Genomic DNA, 23217 nt, shown 5'->3' on the forward strand with positions numbered 1-23217 from the left:
TTGTCTCTCTCACACACACCGTTCTGTCCTATGCCTCCACACCTCTGCTCACGTTGCCGCTTCTCCCTGAAATGCTCTCCTCCACTTTTTTTTTTTTAATAATTTTATTTATTTATTTTTCCCCCAAAGCCCCAGTAGATAGCTGTATGTCATAGCTGCACATCCCTCCAGCCGCTGTATGTGGGACGCGGCCTCAGCATGGCCAGAGAAGCGGCGCGTCAGTGCGCGCCCGGATCCGAACCCGGGCCGTCAGCAGCAGAGCGCGCACACCTAACCGCTAAGCCACAGGGCCGGCCCATCTCCTCCACTTCTTTACCAACCTAACCCCACAGAACTCGCCGAGATTCAACTCAGAGAAATGCTTCATGGAAAAGATCAGTATTAGAGAAAGGGCATTCCCGACAGAGTCTATTATGAAACTCTTTATGTGATTCAATGGTTCAGTCCTTCATTCACTCACTTATTCAGTACTAACTAAATGCCAAGTACTGTTCTAGGTACTAGGAATGTAACTAGGAACAAGAGAAAAATAACCTCTGCACTCATATACATTACAGTCTAGGAAGTTGATTTAAAATCCTGTCAGCAATTCTCATGGTGAAGCTAAATCACGTGAAATCTTTGTACAAAGAAACCTACTGCTTACACAGGAAGGAGATCAATAAAAGGAGAAACTAGATGAGTCAAATTTAAGAGATAAAAAGGAAAGGAGGAGTAGCTGGAACAAGAGCGCCAGGCAGACACTGAGGAAAAACTTTAAAAAGGAGGTGGAGTCGGGGGACGACCTCTCCCGAATCTGCAACGTCAACGCTGATAACTACCTGCAGGCTGACTCCTAGCCTCACTGACACCACCGCGACGTGTCCCACAGGCATTTTAAACTCAACGTGTCCAAGACAAACTACTTTCCTCCCCAAAGTGCTCATTTCATCTAAAGCCACCGCAATCTGCCCGGTCACCAAGCCCGGGCTTCATCCTAGACTCCTCCTTTTCCCTCACTCCCATCACTGGTCTAGTCCTGCCAACCCTTCCCCCTAAAGATTCTTTTTTTTTTTTTTTTTTTTTTATTTTATTTTTTTCCCCCAAAGTCCCAGTAGATAGTTGTATGTCATAGTTGCACAGCCTTCTAGTTGCTGTATGTGGGACGCGGCCTCATCGTGGCCAGAGAAGCGGTGCGTCGGTGCGCGCCCGGGATCCGAACCTGGGCCGCCAGCAGCGGAGCACACGCACTTAACCGCTAAGCCACGGGGCCGGCCCCCCCCAAAGATTCTTTCAGTTAGCTCCTTCCTCTCCATCCTCTCTCTCATCACCTCTTCTCTGGACAATTAAAACTGGTCTTTGTGCCTTCAAGCAAGGCCACCATCAAAACTACTCTCCATGTTATAATCAGTCATTTTCATAAAAATGGAACTCCTCCTTTGTCAATTAAAAAACATCTAGTGGTTCCCCTTCATCTAAATCCAAGCTTCTTAGCATGGCACCAAGACTCACCTCAATCTGCACGTACCTATCTTTCTAGTTTCACATCCTGCCATGGACTTAATGCTCTAGAAATAACTGCCTATTAACAACTATGCACACAAAAATCTTCAATGAAATTTAATTATTTTGTTTCACACTCATGCTGTTCACAGTGCCAGAAATGCTTTCCTCTTCTCTTTTCTTTACCTGGCCAAGATATACGACTCAGTTCAGACATGTCCTCTCTCCATATTGCCTACATATCCAGGCTCGTTAAGTTCCTTTCTCGTAGGCTCCCAGAATACCCCTCTACCCACAACACTTAGACCATATCATACTGATTTAAAATCTTTACTTGTCTCTCTTCCCCATTAATAATGCCCTCCAATCCCAAGAGCAGGGGATTTATCTTATTTGGTTCTATAACCCTGCCCCAACAGTGCAAAGCTACCTGGTATACACCTGTGGTAGCCACCTTTCAGGGAGCCTGCCCAACGATGTTAGGGCGCCCCCACATCCCTGCACTCAGAGTGGGGTCCTGTAGCTGTTTGTCTGACATAAGCCCAGATCTCCAGATCACAGCACTGTCCAGAGGTGGCCCCGTGGCTCAGGGAGAACCAGTCCAGAGGCTAGCCTGGACTGGATCATTAAAATTCTCTCAGGAGCATGGAACTGGCTGGTGGCACTAGACAAAACCACCTGCGTGGTCATTTTCTACCAAAGCCAGTCCCCGAGAAAAAGAAGAGGAAGCATGGACATCCTTGGTTCCTAGTGGCCTCCAATTCCTAGTTCTGTTTCCTTCTGAGATCCAGGGACACTTCCTGCTCTTGTGGTTTACAAACTGGCCCTTCCAATAAACCTGAATGAGTCTCTTACCCTTCTAAACAAATGATCTCTAATCAAGACAGCTTGTCTTGATTAGAGTTTAACGAAGCAAAACTAACTGGCCACTCACATGTTTGGGTTGTGTGGAACAATGCATCCATAACACATTAGCTTCTAGACCAGCGATTCCCATACTGATTATCACAATAACTTAGGGAATTTTCTTTTTTTAAAAAAACCCATAAAACAGAAACAATTCCCAGGCCCTACATTAAAACTCCTTCAATTAGAAATTTCGGGGGTCGGCCCGGTGGCGCAAGCGGTTAAGTGCGCGCGCTCCGCTGCGGCGGCCGGGGGTTCGTGGGTTCAGATCCCGGGTGCGCACCAATGCACCGCTTGTCAGGCCATGCTGTGGCGGCGTCCCATATAAAGTGGAGAAAGATGGGCACGGACGTTAGCCCAGGGCCAGTCTTCCTCAGCAAAAAAAGAGGAGGATTGGCAGATGTTAGCACAGGGCTGATCTCCTCACAAAAAAAAAAAAAAAGAAGAAATTTCGGAGTTTGGGGCCAGTAAAACGGAATTTTTTCAGAGATCTCCAGATGAATCTATTGACAGCCCAGGTTTAACAACCACTGATCTAGACCCTTGCTATTCACAGGAGCACCTGAGAGCTTGTCAGAAACAAAGAAGCTCAGGCCCCGCCTTCTACCTATTAAATCAGAATCTAGAGTTTCTCAAGATCTCCTCCAGGTACATTGAAGTTTAAGTACCACTGACGTAGTGAGAATCTGCTCTGTCCACTGAGGGAAATGAGTATGATAAGATGCAAGAGTAAACTGTGACCTGTAACCTGGGAAGAGCTGAGTTTCTCCTATGGAATCTGATGGCTGGCTAAAACTTTAAGAATTATTTTAGTCTATTCCTTTGCCTTAAAACAGGGCTCCATTTCTGTCATCCAGAAGTGAGAAGAAATATACTCAGATATTCATGAAAGAAAATCTCAAGTCCAACTTCCCCAGTTTTGGAGTTGGGGAAGATCTAGGCTTGAATTCCAGATTGGTTACCTATTAGCTGTGTGATCTTGGGCAAGTCACGCAACCTTTCCGAATTTCTTTTTTTTTTTTTTTTGGTTAGGAGTCCTCGCCCTGAGCTAACATCTGTTGCCAATCTTCCTCTTTTTCTGCTTGAGGAAGCTTTGCCCTGAGCTAACATCTGTGCCAATCTTCCTCTATTTTCTATGTGAGTTGCTGCCACAGCGTGGCCACCTACGAGTGGTATAGGTACATGCCCAGGAACAGAACCCGAGTCACTGAAGTGGAGCATGCCGAACTTAACCACGAGGCCACGGGGCTGGCCCTTGAATTTTCTTTTTTTTTTTTTTGGTGAGAAAGATTGGCCCTGGGCTAACATTTGTTGCCAATCTTCCTCTATTTTGTACATGGGACGCCACCACAGCATGGCTTGATGGGCAGTGTGTAGGTCTGCGCCCAGGATCCAAACCCATGAACCCTGGGTTGCCTAAGTGGAGCACATGAACTTAACCACTATGCCACCAGGCTGGCCCCTGAATCTTGTTTCTTATCTATAAAACTTGAATAATTTATTATTTATCTCAGGGCTGCTAAGAGATCTAATAAAATGTAAAGTGTCTAGTACAGGGCTCAGCACAGAATGGATGCTTAACAAGTGACAGCTAACAGTTGTATGTTATTCTGATGTTTGTTTAGTTTCGCAGGGTGTTAAGAAAGACTTCTATACTGGATGAAAAACATTTGATACAAGAGAGATGGAAAAAATGCTAACAGCTGGGTCTGCAGAGGGCCCAGGAGACCAAGAGTTTACCCCAACCACACCCTAATCCTCATAGAGGAATGAAAAGCACTGTGTGAAGCATAGAGCCTTTCTGCTTCTTCACAGGAAGGGACAGAGATGTGGACGAGCTGCCACAGAATATCTCCCCATGCTGTCTGACAAGGGGCCAGGGCTTCATGCAGTTCCTGTAACATATCCCAGAATGCGGCTGTTCCACAGTAACCTACTGGGATCCCTGCCAGAAACTAGCAGCATGGCAAGGTAAGCTTGAGGTTCAATGGCTCCCTGGAGCTTACACTCTAGGACAGAGGGAAAAAAAGAATGCAAAGGCCCTACAATCAGGAAGACTGTAAGACTGGTAAGCACATCTCTGTATGCATATGTACGTAGACACGTGCAAATGTGCGTACATGGCAAGATCAAGGTGGCCTAATAAAAGGGAGGGGCTCATGAAACTCAAGCGTGTTTTAGCTGGAGCCTAATGGAGAAAGCAAAGCAAATCCACACAGGTCACACAGACACCGAGATAAACTAGACTGAGTTGGACAGTAAAAGGCAAGTGGGCAGCCTCAAACTGCTGAAAGTTGGAGAAAGGGAAGACAACGTAATCCAAGCAGAAGAATCCACTCCCCATCCCAGACCAAGACGACGGGGAGGAGAAAAACAGCTGAGACCACAATAGAAAATGGTCAGACAATACGTATCAAAAACTAAAAATGTGTTAACTCTGCAATTTCAATTTTAGGAATTTCTGCTAAATGATGGGTGAACAGTTTTAACTATAGTGCAGCAACTAGTGAAACACCATACGGGATCAGGTGTACCCACACAATGCCATTTACATGGCATTTAAGAATGATGGAGTAGAGAATATCTATTACCATGGAAATCTGCTCATGCTATGGTGTGAAATAAATAAGCTTTAAAAAACATAATTCCAGGTATGTTAATTTTTTTTTACAACGAACACATATGCATAATAAAAGAAAAAGAAAAGGAAAGGACCAGAGGCCCTGAACTAATAAGGAGCTGCACTCACGTGGGACTCTGATGATGCCAGGAGAATCAGGCGCTCTGTCCAGCCCATCTCTAAAAGCTGGGTGCCCGCCCACCTGCATCCTGCTGTGCAGGAGCTGGGGGTATGGGTGAACTCAACAAGCTGCTTGAACAATCAAGACTTTGTAGCTATAAATATTTTAGACTGTTCAGGAGCTAGAAGAGTTGTCACACCCAGAAAGCCCAGCTCACTGTTTTTATTCCAAGTCCATTAAGGCAAGACCACGTGGTTATTTAAAGCAAAATAACATTTTTTTGGGTCCCAATTATAGAAGTAACACATCATAATCTATAAAAAAAATTTGTAGAACATAGAAAAGCAGAAATTAGAAAATAAAAATCATCACAATCTTACCACCACTTGGTGTATTTTCTTTCAGGTCCTTTACTACACACTCAATGACAAGCGTACATCTTTTTCTCCATTTATAAAAATGTGATTCCCATACATATTATTTTATATCTTCTTATTTGATACAGCATAAGACTTTTCCAAATTAATCAATATACTTCTATATAATTTTTAATGGCTGTAAGGTAGTTCACAGCATGGGTATAGCAGCATTTATTGAATGCATTCCCTATTATTGAACATTTACACTGTGTCCACATTTTCAGTAATATAAAACACTCTGCAATCAACATCCTTGTGTGTACATCCAGGTGCCTGTGCTCCGCCAAGATTTCTTACTCTCTGAACTGTGAACCTAAGCTGCTTCTCCAAAAGACGGCTGTGGGGCTGGCTGGCTGGATGAGATCAGCAACAGTCCTTCATATTAGCTCCTGAATTCTGATATTTTTCCACTAAAATCATGATTTTGTGGAAGGAGGACCATATTAGGATTTATAATTATCCTGGATTTAAGTGACATAATTCTTTTTTTTTTTTTAAAGATTTTATTTATTTTATTTTTTTCCCCCCAAAGCCCTAGTAGATAGTTGTATGTCATAGCTGCACATCCTTCTAGTTGCTGTATGTGGGACGCGGCCTCAGCATGGCCGGAGAAGCGGTACGTCGGTGCGTGCCCGGGATCCGAACCCGGGCCGCCAGCAGCGGAGCGCGCGCACTTAACCGCTAAGCCACGGGGCAGGCCCTCTCTCTCTTTTCAAATCTGTTTTTCATTTATCAAGTTCCTGTTTAGTCCTTAACCACATGCATGTATAATTGTGCATAGCTATGATCAGCAGAGATAGAATTTTGTATCTCATTACATTTAACATATGAAAGCTTTGCATGTTATTACAGTCTTCATATTTATGTTAGTGTCTGCATAATATCATGCAGATTTGATTTACCATAATTACTTAAGTATTCTCCTATTGTTAGCATTTAGATAAAATAGCTTCCAATGATCACCTTGTTTTTTATTTTATTATTTTATTTTATTTTTTTTGTGAGGAAGATCAGCCCTGAGCCAACATCTGTGCTAGTCCTCCTCTTTTTGCTGAGGAAGACCAGCTCTGAGCTAACACCTATTGCCAATCCTCCTCCTCTTTTTTCTCCCCAAAGCCCCAGTAGATAGTTGTATGTCATAGTTGCACATCCTTCTAGTTGCTGTATGTGGGACGTGGCCTCAGCATGGCTGGAGAAGTGGTGCGTCGTTGCGCCCGGGATCCGAACCCAGGCCACCAGCAGCAGAGCGCGCGCACTTAACTGCTAAGCCACAGGGCCGGCCCTGATTACCTTGTTAATAAAGGCTTTTCTCTTCATTTGGATAAATTCCCTAGTCTGAAGATATTAGGTCAAACGGTATAATATTCTTAGGCTCTTCATTCAACAAATAATATGTACCAGGCTTTTGAAACATAATGCCAAATTACTTTCAAAAAAGGGTTTTAGTGACAATGTATATGTACCTGTTCCACTACATCCTTATGAGAACTAGGTATTACTTTATATTTAATTTGCACACAGAAAAATATTTTGCTTTTATTTGTGTTCTTTCTATAATTAAATATGATTTCCCATAATTTACTAATTGTATTTCCTCTTATATAAATTATATGTAAATGAATTATTTTGAAATGTTTAAGCTATTTGGGATGTGACTGACATGCAGAAAGCAGCCATTCACAGGGTAGAGAAATGCTTACTTCTTGTCTTAAGTGTACCTGAATTTGCCCAGAAATACACTTAAAAGTCTAGAATCATCAAACCACTGCCGCCACTTCCTCCTCCACCACCACCATTAATGACATCAACAATGTACTAAGCACATGTTCCAGGCACTGTGCTAACCAATACCTTTTCTTCCCGACTCTGCCGGGCAGGTACTACTCTGTCCGTTTATTTTAAAGGTGAGAGAAGAAAAGCTTAGGACATACCTGGCTTGTCCAAAGGCACAAAGCTAATAAGAAATGGAGCCCAGGGGCCGGCCCCGTGGCGTAGCGGTTAAGTGCGCACACTCCACTGCTGGCAGCCCAGGTTCGGATCCCAGGCGCGCACCGACGCACTGCTTGTCAGGCCATGCGGTGGCAGCGTCCCATATAAAGTGGAGGAAGATGTGCACGGATGTTAGCTCAGGGCCAGTCTTCCTCAGCAAAAAGAGGAGGATTGGTGTGGATGTGAGCTTAGGGCTGATCTTCCTCACAAAAAAAAAAAGAAATGGAGCCCAGATTCAACTCATGTTGAGTTGAATATGTATTTGTTGAATCCAAATATATAATACAAAATGACAATCAAACTTGTTGGTATAAATGTGAATGTTTCTGATAGATGTTTACAAATTACTCTTCTAGAACAGAGACCAAAAACTTGGAAACTAACGGACTAAGCTAAGATCTGACATAAAAAAAATAATGGGAAAATCTCTTGCCTTAAGTTTTCATGTCCATTAATGAGACTAGGCAGAGGCAAATGAGGAAAATACCGTTTGTCAAGGGTTTCCTTAAAGTGCAGAAATAAGATTTAATTACACCCTGCTGGCTGCTGAACAGATATTAACGAAGATGCCTACAAGGAAATTCTTCCAGATCCATTAAATCTGACGCCCCACCTCTGCCAAGTGTGGTTTAGAAAATACAAGGAGATTCAAACAACTGGTCTAGGTGGCAAAAAAAGATTATTGCTATATAGTATAAAGGTCAAGCCAGTGATTCATATAAAATTGCCTAAGAGCTTGTTTAAAATGTCAATTCCTAGAGCCAGCCCTGATGGCCTAGTGGTCAAAGTTCAGCATGCTCTGCTTGAGTGGCCCAGGTCTGGGTTCCCGGGTGTGGAACCACACCACTTGTCTGTCAGTAGCCATGCTGTGGCGGTGGCTCACACAGAAGAGCTAGAAGAACCTACAACTATACACAACTATCTATTGGGGCTTTGGGGGGTAAGAAAAAAGCAGGAAGATTGGCATAAATGTCAGTGTAGGGTGAATCTTGCCCTGGAAAATAAATAAATAAAATTAAAAAATATGGGGCTAGCCCGGTGGTGTAGTGGGTAGGTTTGGAGTGTTCTGCTTCAGCAGCACAATGTTCACGGGTTCAGACCCTGGGCATGGACCTACACCACTCGTCAGGCCATGCTGTGGTAGCGAACCACATACAAAATAGAGGAAGACTGGCAGAGATGTTAGCTCAGGGCTAATCTTCCTAAAGCAAAAAAAAAAAAGAGGCAGATTGGCAACAGATGTCAGCTCAGAGCCAATCTTTCTCACCAAAAAAAATAAAATAAAAGACTTAAAAATAAATATTTTTTTTAAATGTCAATTCCTAGGCTTTACCAAAGGGAATTCTGAATTGGTACTGGGTGGAAACCAGGACTCTGCATTTTTAACACACACTCAAGTCATTGTGATGCAGCTGCTTCCTGGGTCGTGCTTGGGAAACAAAGGCCTCACCATCAGAAATCAAATACGCATCAATTTAAAAGAAGGTGGATCGGCAAAAGAAGCCTTGCTTAGCTCATGGAACTTTTTTATTCCTTTGGTGACATGGCAGTCATTCAAGTGATTAGGCCTGGGGGTGGGGAGGCCAGCCTTCTCAAGCAAGGGCCCAAGGAAAGCAGGAACCAACTAAAGTAACTAGACTGGTTTTTTTTTTTGTGAGGAAGATCAGCCCTGAGCTAACATCCATGTCAATCCTCCTCTTTTTGCTGAGGAAGACTGGCCCTGGGCTAACATCTGTGCCCATCTTCCTCCACTTTACATGGGACGCCACCACAGCATAGCCTGACAGGCGGTGCATTGGTGCGCGCCCGGGATCCGAACCCGGACTGCCAGCAGCAGAGTGCGTGTACTTAACCGCTACGCCACGGGGCCGGCCCTTAGACTGTCTTATATTAACTTTCCCCAGGTAGCTGGTCTGCCAGGTACCTCCCAACAAAGCTCTGCTCTCAGCAACCCAGGTTTCCCCATCCTCTTAGGCTACAGGGCTGCAGGAACAGGCCCTAAATTCACCAGGGGCCATGCTGCCAAGCATGGGACTCAATTCTCCAGATGAAAAAGGTGATTAACAGGATTATTCATTATTAAAGGCTAGATATGAACCAAAGGGAAAAGAAAAAAACATCATCCAGGGGCGATTCAGTTAGCCTTACCATCCAACTCCCCAGCAACTGAGTCACAGTCTCTTTAGTTTCCGCCCTGCATCAGCAGGCTGTCTATTCAGAGTCCCTCAACATTCCTTGTATGTTTCTGACTCTGCTGTTGAACGGACACCCCTGCTTCCTTCCCATCAGTTGAAGCCCGTTCCTCCTCTAGGAAACCCTCTCTGAATACCCTAGCTATGAACGACTTCCTCCCAGGAGTACTCCTGGTTGGCGCTACTAATGAGGCATCTATATTGTAATTAACTTTGCATGTGGCTATGTATCATATCCCAGCTAAGCTAAGCAGCGGTTGGGACCCATGTATTATATATGGTGTAGTGTTACACATTTTACAGAAAAAACTAGTACCTCATCTTCCTGGAACAACTTAATCAGGAGATGAAGGAAAATTTCCACCCTCCCTCCTAACACAGTATTTTTATATTAAGGGAATCATGAATATATTACAGTATAAAACGCAAAACACACAAGGATATTTAAGATATTCTTGGAACTTCAAAGAAATTTCACACTTGCTCAGTACTGTCCACTCGCTGAATAGTCCTCTGCCATTAGGGGTATGTCAGTGAATAAGTTTGAGGAGTTCTTGGTATAATATAAAGGATTCTGACAAGAAATAAAGAAAACTGGGGCCCAAGCTTAACTCTCCACCTATCTCATAGAATCTCAGGCAAATCACTTCTCTCCTTTGGGTCTGTTTCCTCAACTATAAAAGGAGAAATGGAGGTCAGTGGTTAGGACTCCGTTACCTTTACAGTCCCTTCCAGGTGTCTGGGATTTGTTTTTACATCAATGCAACCCCACACAGGGTCTTGTATACACAGGAGTAATTCAATAAATGTTTATGGATTTAATAAATGCAGACACAAACCACAAAGTTGTCCCACTACGTTCTAGCCAGTGAGATGCAGAATTACTCCAATTTCTCTCACATCAAAAACTGTCCTGGGGGCTGGCCTGGTGGCGTAGTGCTTTAGTTCGCATGCTCTGCTTTGGTTCAGATCCCGGGTGCGGACCTACGCACCACTTACCGAGCCATGCTGTGGCAGGCATCCCACATATAAAGTAGAGGAAGATGGGCATGGATGTTAGCTCAGGGCCAATCTTCCTCAGCAAAAAGAGGAGGATTGACAACAGATGTTAGCCAAGGGCTAATCTTCCTCACACACACAAAAATACTGTCCTGATGAGAACACTACACCTAACATGTGAGAGGGACTGGTGGCCTCCACAGACCTAAAGGCAAACAAGGCCATTCAAGTGGAATCAGCAGTTTAAGTCAAATGTTGCAGCCCAACCATAATCCTGGATTGAACCCAGCTGCCAGTTTTTTGTTTTTTTTTTTTTGTGAGGAAGATCAGCCCTGAGCTAACATCCGATGCCAATCCTTTTTTTTTTTTTTTTTTTTTGCTGAGGAAGATTGGCACTGGGCTGACATCCATGCCCATTTTCCTCTACTTTATATGAGACGCCACCACAGCATGGCTTGACAAGCAGTGCGTCGGTGTGTGCACTTAACCGCTGTGCCACCGGGCCAGCCCCCAGTTGCCAGTTTTGGGTCAGTTTCTTCCTTTTATCTCCTAGACCAGACCTTTTACATTAAGGGTCAGGCAGAAAAGCAATACTCCTAGATACCACCAGGAAAAGCTTGCATTTGTTTAAGTCTCATCTTGAATCAGACCCAGGCACTGCTCCCATTCCAACAGAAAAATATCCATATGTCAGCTTGAGAAGAAGTAAAAACCTTTTTCTCTGACTATAATGTATATCAAGGATCCAGCTGGGGAAAAAAGTCTCCAAGTACAGGAGTCAGTATGTTCCTCCTCTGTTCACTCTCCAATGCTCCAACCTTCAAACAGACTATCCTCGAAATAAAGGGCTCAGATCACTTAACAGAAAAACTGCCCACCTCAAGCTTTGCAGTGGCTGTCAACTAGGAGCATAATGTGTGAAAACGCACGCATGTGCACCTGAGTGTATACGTGCATGTGCCTGACTATCATTACTGCAGGGGAGGGGGAGTGGGGGGCATTGCTGGCATCTACAGAGCAGAGGCCAGGAATGAAAATATCTTGTGATATGAGGTCAAGTCCCAGACAATAAAGAAAGCACCAAAACACCATCAACATTCTTGTTGAGAAAAGCTGCCCTAAATAAATTCTTGAATCCCCCCATAGGACTGCTCCTCAGATCCTAACATTATTGACGATTAATTTCCTCACATGCAGAGGGTGAGCCAAAGTCTGCAATGCGCTACATGAAACGGGATTCCTGGGGCCCACACCTGTGCTAATCCAAGCAAGGCCTTCCCAAAGATGAAGACAAGGCAGAAAGGGGCAGGAAAAGCCAACTCTAGTACCATCACATATAAGAGGCATAAACTTATTCCTACTGCTCCTCTTCCTAAAGCCCATAACATCAACTAATTTTGCATAGACGCTCAGAATTTGTGAAGCATTTCCACCATGATTTGCAATCTAGAAATACTTTTGCACAGGTACCCCAGCAGAAGGAACTTGCCAACATAGCAGTTCTATCACTTCCACATCTAAAATCTTCTTCTCAAGAGTCAAATATTCTAAAAATAAGATAAAGACTAATTCTGGGATAAACCTGAACATTTCTTACTAGACAGAGAATAACCACATGCCATTTAAAAAATGGCTAATTAGCAGGTTACTATCCTAACTGCAAAATATAGATGGATTATACAGATAAGAATGCTGTTAACCTGAGATGTACACTTGGCCAGGCCCAAGGAATTCTGCAAGTATTTTAAAGCATTTACTAAAAGGTAATCCCTTTGGGAAAATAAAATAGTAAGACGAGGGGGAATGAATCAAAAATCTGATCAGAGCAAAACTCACACACTTCATCATATTTTGTTTCCCTGCTTCATGATTTCAGGAATCTGAGTATGTAAACTTAGGGATATAACAGTATAGTTATTTTCCCAACCCTGATATCTACCATTCCACCCCATCCCCAAAATTAGGCTCCTCTTAGTTCTTCTTCCTCTCATCTGGCAGCAAATAGCAGCCTACACTCATCTTGTCTGCTTCATTATGATCCACCAAGTCTGTCTGTGAAGTCAGCAGTATATCTCTGACCGTTACTTTGAGAGGCAGTGAGAAAAAGAAAAGCAGCCCTGAGAGCCGGGAGTTAGCCTGGTACTATCAGCTACGCCTTGATGTCTTGGTGAAAACAATTGATTTCACAGGAAATTTTCCTGTGAAAGTCTCCTTTCCTTAAGCCTTCCCCCAAATTACTCTTGTAAATCCTTTCTAACACCTTCCTACTGAGAGGCCCCATAGTTCCCTATGGTGTACGTTCTCCCTAGCTGCAAGGAGCAAGTTTATCTACTCCAGGCAAGTCCCTGGTAGTCTTTAGCTGCAGGGCATCAACAAATGGGAAATAAGAGCTCATGTCTAAAATTAAATACCTCAAACTCTGCATACATTATCCCTCTGCCTAGCACCATCCTTCTCTTCAAACTGCTTGCTCTCAAAATACCCCCTTTGCTGAATGTCTTGGTACTCTCCTGGTTTTCCTCTGACCTCCCTGCTCCCCGTGTAGCAGTTCTTCCTGCCCCACAAATGTAGGTGTTCTCCAAGGTTCTGTCCTTAGCCCCTCTTTCAACATCAATGGTTCTTATCCATTTTTGGCTCACAGTACTCCCTTTGAAAATCTAATGAAGGGCCGGCCCCGTGGCTCAGCGGTTAAGTGCACGTGCTCCACTGCTGGCGGCCCGAGTTCGGATTCCGGGTGTGCACTGACGCACCGCTTCTCCGGCCATGCTGAGGCCGCGTCCCACATGCAGCAACTGGAAGGATGTGCAGCTATGACATACAACAATCTGCTGGGGCTTTGGGGGGAAAAATAAATAAATAAATAAAATCTTTAAAAAAAAAGAAAATCTAATGAAAACTATGGACTGCTCCCCACACTGCCCTCCCCCTATCATGCCCAGAAAATACACATATAACGAAATTTTTGCAATTCTAGGGAAGGTTTATGAAACTTGAGAGTGCCTTCTCTACCCTCTCTCCCATGGTAATAGAACAATTTCAATAATTCCTTATACATATATGACTCTCAAACTCTTTAATCTTTACTGCTCTCCCAAACTTCAACTAATTGAAAACACAAAACTAAAATCATTTTCTTTTCAAATCTGCTCCTCAATACTCACCCTGTCATCCTTCCAGTTACCTAGGTTCAAGACATCAGTATCAATTTTGATTTATTCCTCTGAACAGACTAAATCTGAGCATGTCGTCATCTATAGATTCTCCCTCTAAGATGTCTTATATCTGTCTCCTCACTCTCTCCCTGCCACTGTCCTGGTTTTACCTCTCATTACCCTGTCTACTCCTTAGCACTAGCATCCTATAACTGTTCTCCTCAAAGCATTACTCCAACCATGTCACTCCCTGCTTAAAATCCTTGGGCCTTGTCTCTTCATTGCCCAAAGGATAAAATCTTAGCTTGACAGTCAAGGGCTTCCACAATTTGATCCTAATAAATCTTTCTAATCTTAATATCATAACACTCTTCCAGACACCTAAAGCTCTCGTCACACTAGATTCTTAATATCCCTTATAAATGGTTGATACTTTTCCCCACAAAAATCCAGATTTCCAGTTTCTCTTTAAAATGAAAATCTATTAACACTAGGCCCCAATTCCTACATGGCTACAACTGGCTGGAGCCAAGAATGCCTTCTCTGGCTCTTTGCAGTCCCCACTACTTCTTACTGCCTGTGCTTGGCTTATTTAGCTTTTCTATCTGGCTCTGTACACAACTTCAGTTTATAACTCTAAACCAGGAAAATATACCTACTCATCCTGGTTTCCAGACCCACATTCCAATTAAGGTTATACTCCCTCTCCTTCTTTAAATAATTCAGTAAAAATATGACCGTACTAACGTTATTAATGATTAAAAGATAAGTTGGCCATCCTTGCTGTTATTCCTGTGCTTACTATGCCCAGGGAATTCAGGGAGGTTGAATGACTGCCCCTAGTCTGAGTGTTAGCCCACAGCACAGGGCAATTCCCACTCCAGAATCAAGCTACAGAAAAGTTTACAAAATATCTCTGCTGCTTTTTTCAGAAGATGACCCACTGCCTCAGCAGAGGTTTCAATACTATGGTCTTAAGCCAAGTAACTTGGCAATGACCTGGCTCTTTAGTATTTGTGCACACTCAGTTAAATGCTGATTAATACCAACTCAGCCAAGAGAAAAACAACTTCTAACCTACAGATACAGGTTACTTTAGAATATAAATGGTTGTGGTATACTTTTCCTACCAAGAGAAAAACAACTTCTAACCTACAGATACAGGTTATTGTAGAATATAAATGGTTGTGGTATACTTTTCCTACTAAATATATTTAATTCATTTCATTGATGGTAAAATTTCAATATATCAAAACTTAATTTACTATTCAGAATCCAACATGAACTCCTCCTCCCCCCAAATCTTCACATGTTATCCAAAGACAGTTCTAATTATTTAAGCAATTTTCCTTTCTTTCAAACTGAGGGAATTCCCAGGGAGTGCCAAGAGCATTGGAAAAGGCTTTGGATTTATCATTACCACTACAGTTTTTCAGTAAGATATTGCTAACTTGATGTATTTCCCAAGATGTACCCAGCCACCACCTCAGCACCTGATATTACCACTCTCATTTTACAGATAGGAAAACAAAGGCACAGAAAATGGAATCATTTGCCAAACGTCACAAAGTTCAGAGAAGAGCAGTGTTCCTAGTTCCCTACTTTGGTTCTGGAAGCCAAGCAAAGGAAAACACTAACTATAGAAAGAAAACAAGGGGCTGGCCCAGTGACGCAAGCGGTTAAGTGCAAGTGCCCCTCTGCGGCAGCCCGGGGTTCGCCGGTTAGGATCCCGGGCGTTCACTGACGCACCGCTTGTCAAGCCATGCTGTGGCGGCGTCCCATATAAAGTGGAGGAGGATGGTCATGGATGTTAGCCCAGGGCCAGTCTTCCTCAGCAAAAAGAGGATGACTGGCAGATGTTAGCTTAGGGCCGATCTTCCTCACACACACAAAAAAAATTAAAAAAAAAAACATAAAAAGAAAACAAAACAGATCCTATTTAAGGTCAGGAGGACATAGAAAGACAGAAAGAGGTAGGTATTAAGAGTAGGTTAAATTATTACTTAACGTTATTCTCACCTTCAAAACAGGGTCAATAAATTCAAGAAGCAGGAGACCATGATGATTCATTCAGTTTACAATTCAGCAGCATTTGCTGAGCAAAACACTATGATGGTATCTGTGGGGAGTGGAATGAATTCCTCCAAATGGGAGACTCTACTCCAAGTGACAACAATGACAGTTCTCTTATACCAGGAGTGGTGGCCTGAGAGACTAGTAGGAAAAGGAAGTTTTGTAGAGGCTTGCCACCACCACTTAGTTTTGAAAGGCTTCTGTATAACAATTGGCCTTCAACAGAAGAGGAAATGAAAGCTTGGCCCCAACCACCATATTATTTCCTTCCTTAAAATCATGTTTAGGGCCCGGCCCCGTGGCTTAGCGGTTAAGTGCACGCACTCCGCTACTGGCGGCCCGGGTTTGGATCCTGGGCGCGCACCGACGCACCGCTTCTCCGGCCATGCTGAGGCCACGTCCCACATACAGCAACTGGAGGGATGTGCAACTATGACATACAACTATCTACTGGGGCTTTGGGGAGAAAAAGGAGGAGGACTGGCAATAGATGTTAGCTCAGAGCCGGTCTTCCTCAGCAAAAAGAGGATTGGCAGGGACGTTAGCTCAGGGCTGATCTTCCTCATAAAAATAAAACAAAACAAAATAACTCATGTTTAAATCTTTGCCTTTGTAAACAAACACTTCTAGTGTTTAAGACTTTCTTGATGTAGGGCCAGCTGATGGCGCAAGCGGTTAAGTGCGCGCGCTCCGCTGCAGCGGCCCAGGGATCGCCAGTTCGGATCCAGCTACACACAGACACACTGCTTGTCTAAGCCATGCTGTGGCAATGTCCCATATAAAGTGGAGGAGGATGGGCATGGATGTTAGCCCAGGGCCAGTCTTCCCCAGCAAAAAGAGGAGGATTGGCAGATGTTAGCTCAGGGCCAATCTTCCTCACAAAAAAAAAGACTTTCTTGATCTAGAGCAAATTTCTCTCTTCAACTGATCCAAGATGTCTTTCTGTTCAGGGTAAATTTACTCAGCAATTATGACATTACTTGTCTATTCACATAGGATGAGGTAAAAATGGAGAGTGAATAGGCCTACAATTGATCTTTGCTCACACTTCATTTGGAACCATTTCCCACCTCCAGACCCTGCCTCTTTTCACTTGCCATTCCTCTGACATCATGCTATTCATGCCCTTCTGTTTCAATCATATCCACTATATCTAAATCATAGATTGACTTATTTTATCCATACCTGTAATTGTGCTAGTTATCCAGCTTAGTGATCAATTTTTCCCTTCATTCACTTATTAACTGTCTTCTAAGTCATTCTATGTAAAAATACTCTGCTACTCATGTCATATTTAATTTTTCTCTCTTCTGAATCCTTTTCAGGAGGCCACTTTGCAAAGAGCAAACATTTACCTCCTGAAATATACCACCAGACACACATTCCCTGCCCTTTCTACATATGCCCTTAGGCTAGAAGACAACACCTAGGTTTTCACTATCATGTATCCTGAACGATGCCTTGAGCATTATTCTTTCCTAAGTCTTTTCTCTGAGGTCTCTAACTTAAAAAAAAAACATAAAAAGATGAAGCCAAAAAAAAAAAACCTCTAGAAGCAGTGGCATATCCACATGGCAAGAGACCTAAAGAAATAGACTCCTCTGAAGATTTATCAGAAAAAAAATGTGGAAGTGGGAAAAGGAGCAGACAAAGAGAGGAAGAAGTCATTAACAGATAGGAGGGAATGGAAAGGAGAGTAAGGCAATTTCTTCCCAAAGAAACTGATGAGGAAAATGCGCAGTGAGAGGTTCTAGTGCCTGTGGAGCCATATATCCAGGACCTAGGAAAAAGTTCACACCCCCCGGGACACTTACCGTGTTGCATTTTGTGCCGCACACCACTTGCCTGTGATTCAGCCACTGAGACGCAAACACTTTATTAAGGGTCCCAAGGTGAAACTCTCTCTCTTTCAGGAGACTGGGAAGTTGCTGTGCTACATAACCATGCAACACTCGAGAGTAGTTGGTTTCATTCTGCAGCCTGACTTCTCGGTTCTTCAGGTAGTACACTAAGGATCTCTTCACTGGGGGGAGTCTTTTCCTTTTGTGAAGGGAGTGCTCCCAGCCAAACTGTGGAAAGCAACATTAGAAATCGAGGCTTTGGCTACCTTCCTTCAGAACAAGGGATCCTACTGTATTAGAGAAATCACCAAGAACTCTTCCTGCAGGATTTACATACAACACAAATACAAATACAACAGAACAGGAATCTCAATCCAGAAAGTCCAGTTTAACTCCTCCAACACCGAAAAGATGCTGCGTGTAGTCAAACCTACCCGTGAGAATGAAGGGCTGAAAGACAAGGGAATGGAAGCAGAAAAGAGGACAAAAGGTATACTAGGCCTTTTAGGAGTGAAGAACTCAGATCCCCTAAAGCTATCCTTAATAAGGAAAGGAATGAGAGGCGAACGATTACCATAACGACCTGGGCTGCATCTCTACCCAGCTCCCTTTTCCCTCTCAGCATGTACTCCCCGAGGAGCATGGAGGGTGCAGCCCAAGGAGCCAGACTGGGGTCCCAGATCTTCCAGGGATGCACTATCAATGGCCGCCCCCTGTCACCAGGCCCGCGCCCCAGGCAGTTACAGAATTCGAAAAACCAAACACCAACGGAGCGGTAGGTGCGGGAAATCAGAGTCCGAATACGCGTCCAACAAGTTCTTCCCCTCCAAAGACGGCGGTATAGGGATGATACCTGGGAACTGCTGCTTCTTCTAGGGGTCTAAGTGCCAAAAGGCCCAGCTCAAGGCTTGGGCATCCACAGGGAGACTCTCCTATATGAGGGACGCAATCATCCCCGCTTCCCAGTGCCCCTGGAAGGCGGACTTCACTCTCCCTCTCCGTCTCTTCCCGGAGGTTTTGTTCCCGATTCCCCTGGGCTTGGGTTTCCCTTCCTCCAAAGCGCAGATTCTGGTTTCTCTTCAAGCCCCATTCCCGGCTGCAGGCCTCCCGCGGAATATGCCCCATTTTCAAGTCCCCTTTCAGCTACTCACTCCTCCAGCCTATCTGCTCTCCAACGAGCTCCTGAGGGCCCAGCCCTGACCCTAGAGGTCGGGGCTGCGCTCTTGCTCCCCACCCCCCCGACCCGTACCCCGACTACAGACCTTGGACCCCGGTTCCGGTTCCCTGATCAGCGAACCCTCTCTCTCTTTGGGTGCCTCGGTCTTATCACCCGGGGCCCGGCCTCTCAGCCCTCACCTGTGGGCCCTGAGCGTCGCTCCCAGCTCCCGGTGAGGCGGACGCTTTCCGCTTCCTGCTAACTGCTTTCCGGGCCATAGTGGGCAGCGCCGCCGCGGCCCCGCAGCCACATGGGGCAGGGGAAGCAAGCGGGAGCAGGACGGCGGGTCATATACTGGGCCCCGGGACCGCGCACCTTAGTGTGCCCTGCCCGGAAAATAGCCCAGACCCGGGGCGGCAGTAGAAAAACGGGGGACAGGCAGAAGGGAAGGAGGGAGGACCGGGGTCGGGAAAGGGAAAGGGAAAGGGAAAGGGAAAGGGAAAGGGATGAAGAGGCAGGAACGAGAAGCTTTCGGACCACCGAGTCTGGAAAGGACGGCGAGCGGATAGAACCAAAACACCCCACCCCTCCTCTTCTCCCGCGCTCCGTCACCCATGCGCAGCCGCACTTCGCAGCGCGTCGCCGCGGAGACGCCGCCGGGACTGGAGGGGCGGGGTTTAGGGCTGCCAGGAGAGTTCGCGGCTGTTGCTCAGTCGCCGCCCGCGTTTTTCCAACGGTCATGGGGCGGCCGCTGGAGATGGGCGAGTGGGGCCGAAGGCATCTGGATTCTGGCCGCTAAGCTCGGACCCCGGCCCGCGCCTCCGCAGGCACCCGGAAGTGAGGACGATAACCCCGCATGGAGAGGGAATCCCTCCCAGCTCACGCCTCTACCCGGCAGCCGACGCTGCTTATCTCCCCCGGAGAGCGGCTCCCTTCCCCGAAGCTATCAAAACCGAGCGCTGGCGCCAAGGGCTGGACGCTGTGGGAGGAGGCAGAACCTCCTCTCCCCAGCCCCGCAAGGTGGAGTCGGGCCCGGGATCCCCGCCCGCATGGCCAGACTCGCGCACTGCGGAGAACCCGCCCTGCCCGGCACGACCAGCGCTCCCCCCCCCACCCCCTGACCCAGTCCTTCGGCCGCCCCCGGGCCTCCGGCCGCCCTCTCCTCACCCCTGGGGAGCCCTCTGGCCCCATTCGCCACTCAGTCTCCCTCCCTCCCTCTGCTGGCCTCCTTCCCGGCCTGACCCTCTCTCCTGCCCTAATCTCAGCAGCCCCTCGGTCACCTTTCCCTTAGCTGCTGCGACCTCGCCTCCCTTGAGATTCCCATGACCAGCCGGCCACACTGTCTTGTGCTTTATGAGCTAGGCCTCACGCCCTAATTTACGTTTCTTACGTCTCGCATGCAGTCCTAAGATGAGGACTGGAACAGGGGACTGCCACGGCCTGCCTCTCCCTCGGGGCCCAGGTTGTGTCTCCATCAGGACAGATTGGGTGAAATTCTGAACCACAGAGAAGAGAGTGGCCCTTGGCTTGTCAGTCCAGTTAGGGCTGGCATTGGGCACCAGACAAGGGGGCTTCTTCAGAATAACCCTTGCTTCCCTTTTCAGAAGATCCCGTGGGAATTTTAGTGCCAGCCTCCACTTTCCTCAGGCAAAGAAACCCTTTGAGGAAGCAGGATGCTCTTGCTTGGGGCTGACTGGCCTCAGGCTGTAGTGCCATGTTACCTGCTGGTCCCTTCAGGCTTCAGGCCTCATACCTCTTGGGAGTTCTGTTGGCCCATCTGAAGTTCTGCCTACAAGGAGATTTGGATGTGTTTTCCAAGCTGAACCAAAGACCAGATGGAGACAGGGTCTTCCGCCATCCCAAGTCGGCACTGCCACTAACCCCTAATGCCACCTTGGGAAAGGCAGCCCCATCTTGCTTGGTCAGGCCTATCCCTTCAGAGACATGCACACACTGAATGGGTCACAAGCCAATCAGCTTCCTTTTTTGAGCCTGTTGTTTCAGTTCTGTCTTGCCTCACAATGCCCTGGATGGCCCAGGAGCCCACTGAGCAACAGTCTGGAATTCTTTTGAAAATCTTTAGGCTCATGTTGGGCTGTGCTTGGATCCTGGTCTGGTCTGCCTGTGTCAGAGGCTGCAGGATCATCTTTGAGGTTGGTGCACTTCGTCTTAACATCGCAGGAACAATCCCTGAATGCACCTCCAAGCAGAGCTCACCATTTCTGTGGAAATAGAATGAAGATTCATTTGGAAATTTAAAAGTTCACAATTGCTTTTAAAAGACTAATAATATGGTGCCGGCCCAGTGGCGCAGTAGTTAAGTTCTGCGCACTCCGCTTCAGTGGCCCAGGGTTCACAGGTTCGGATCCCAGGCTCGGACCTATACCACTCACCAAGCTGTGCTATGGCGGCGTTCCACATACAAAATGGAGGAAGATGGGCACAGATGTTAGCTCAGGGCCAATCTTTCTCAGCAAAAAGAGGAAGATTAGCAACAATGTTAGCTCAGGGTGAATCTTCCTCAGCAAAAAAAAAAAAAAAAAATTAAATAAAAAAAGACGGATAATACCAAGTATTGGTGAGGCGGTAGAACGACTGGAACTCTGATATGTTGCTGGTGGGCGTGTAAATTGGTACGAACGATTTGGAAAAATCTACGGCAGTACATACTAAAGCTAAACGTGTACCTTTTGATCCAGGTTCTACTTCAAGTTATAAACCCAACAGAAGTGAGTGTTTATGTCCACCAAAAGGCACTTTCAAGAATATGCATAGCAGCTTTATTCACAATAGCCCTAGATTGGAAATAGTTCAAATGTCAAATAGAAAAGATAAACTGGGGGGTCTCGTGATCTCCTCATCAGGTTGGATAATTTGCTATAATGGCTCACAGAATTCAGGGAAATACTTTACTTACTATTACCAGTTTATTATAAAGGTTGTTATAAAGGATACAAATGAACAGCCAGATGAAGAGGTACATAGGGTGAAGTCTGGAAGGGTCCTGAGCACAAGATCTTCTGTCTGTGGAGTTTAGGGTGTGGCACCCTCCTGGCACGTGGATACCTTCACCAACTTGGAAGCTCTCCAACCCCGTAGTTTAGAGTGTATATGGAAGTTCCATTACTTAGGCATAATTGATTAAATCATTAATCATTGGTAATTAACGTGATCCCCAGTCCCTCTCCCCTTCTCAGAGGTTGTAGGGTGGGGCTGAAAGTTCCAACCCTCTAATCACATGGTTGGTTCCTCTGGCAACAGGCACCCATCTTGTAGCCATTTAGAGACCCATTTTGAGTCACCCCATTAACATAAACTCAGGTATGATTGAAAGGGACTTATTATGAATAACAAAAGGTGCTCCTCTCACCATTATCACTTAAGAAATTACAAGAGTTTTAGGAGCTCTTGTGCCAGGAACCAGGGACAAAGACCAAATATAAGTATTTCTTATTATATCACAATATCGCAGCAATAGAAGTCAGAATAGTAATTGTTCTTGGTGGTTACTAACTGAGAGGAGAGCCAGGGAGGCTTCTGGTGTGCTGGAAATTTCTATATCTTGATCTTGGTGGTGATTATACTAGTGTACACACACGTAAAATTTCATCAAGCTGTACATTTAAGATTTGTGCAGTTTATGTAAGTATGCCTCAATATAGAGAAATAAACACTCAAAATTCTTTCACCTGGGTTCTTCCTCTATACTTTTAAGAGACAATCAGGCTAGGAAGGAGAAAAATTTTAAAGACCCAGCCCTAGGCTGAAATGAACCTGAGAGGACATTGAATTCATCACTTTGCCCTCAACTCTACAAACAAAACAAAAATACTTTCCAGACGAATGAAAGCCTGGGAATCATCTTTGTCTCTCCCAATTCTCGTACCCTCTCCTGACGCACACTTACAAGTCTATTCCATTACCAAGTCCTATTTATTCACCTTCTAAATATGTTGAGTCAACTCACATGTCCCCACTACCCTAGTCCAAGTCTGTCACCTGTTGATTGCCCATTTATGAAGGTCTCCTAAACGGACCTCCTGCATCCACTCTGACTTCTTTGTTATCCCGTTCTGCCTTCTGCAGATATCTTTTTGAATGCACATTTGATCAAGTCATCCCCATTCTCACCTCCAGGTTAACTTTCTTCAATGTTTTCCTCTTCCTTTTTGGATAAAGATAAAATCCTTAATCTGGCCTATGAGACTCTGCATGATCTGGCTCCTACCTTGACTTCAAACACATCTCCTACCATACTCCTCCTCCT

General features: G+C 45.3%; 1 protein-coding gene across 1 annotated transcript in view; it reads right to left on the reverse strand.

Moving 5' to 3' along the window:
- The window catches only part of DCAF12 (DDB1 and CUL4 associated factor 12), a 33739-nt gene extending 14306 nt beyond the window's left edge, over positions 1 to 19433 (reverse strand). Inside the window, exons 1-2 of the mRNA XM_058565983.1 lie at positions 19151 to 19433; positions 17768 to 18022 (exon numbers count right to left, since the gene is read on the reverse strand). Coding sequence (XP_058421966.1) covers positions 17768 to 18022; positions 19151 to 19228 — 333 coding nt within the window. The 5' untranslated portion in view covers positions 19229 to 19433. The remainder of the gene's footprint in view (positions 1 to 17767; positions 18023 to 19150) is intronic.
- Positions 19434 to 23217: the final 3784 nt, after the last annotated feature.

The sequence above is a fragment of the Diceros bicornis genome, chromosome 22, assembly GCF_020826845.1.
Source record: "Diceros bicornis minor isolate mBicDic1 chromosome 22, mDicBic1.mat.cur, whole genome shotgun sequence".
Classification (NCBI taxonomy): domain Eukaryota; kingdom Metazoa; phylum Chordata; class Mammalia; order Perissodactyla; family Rhinocerotidae; genus Diceros; species Diceros bicornis.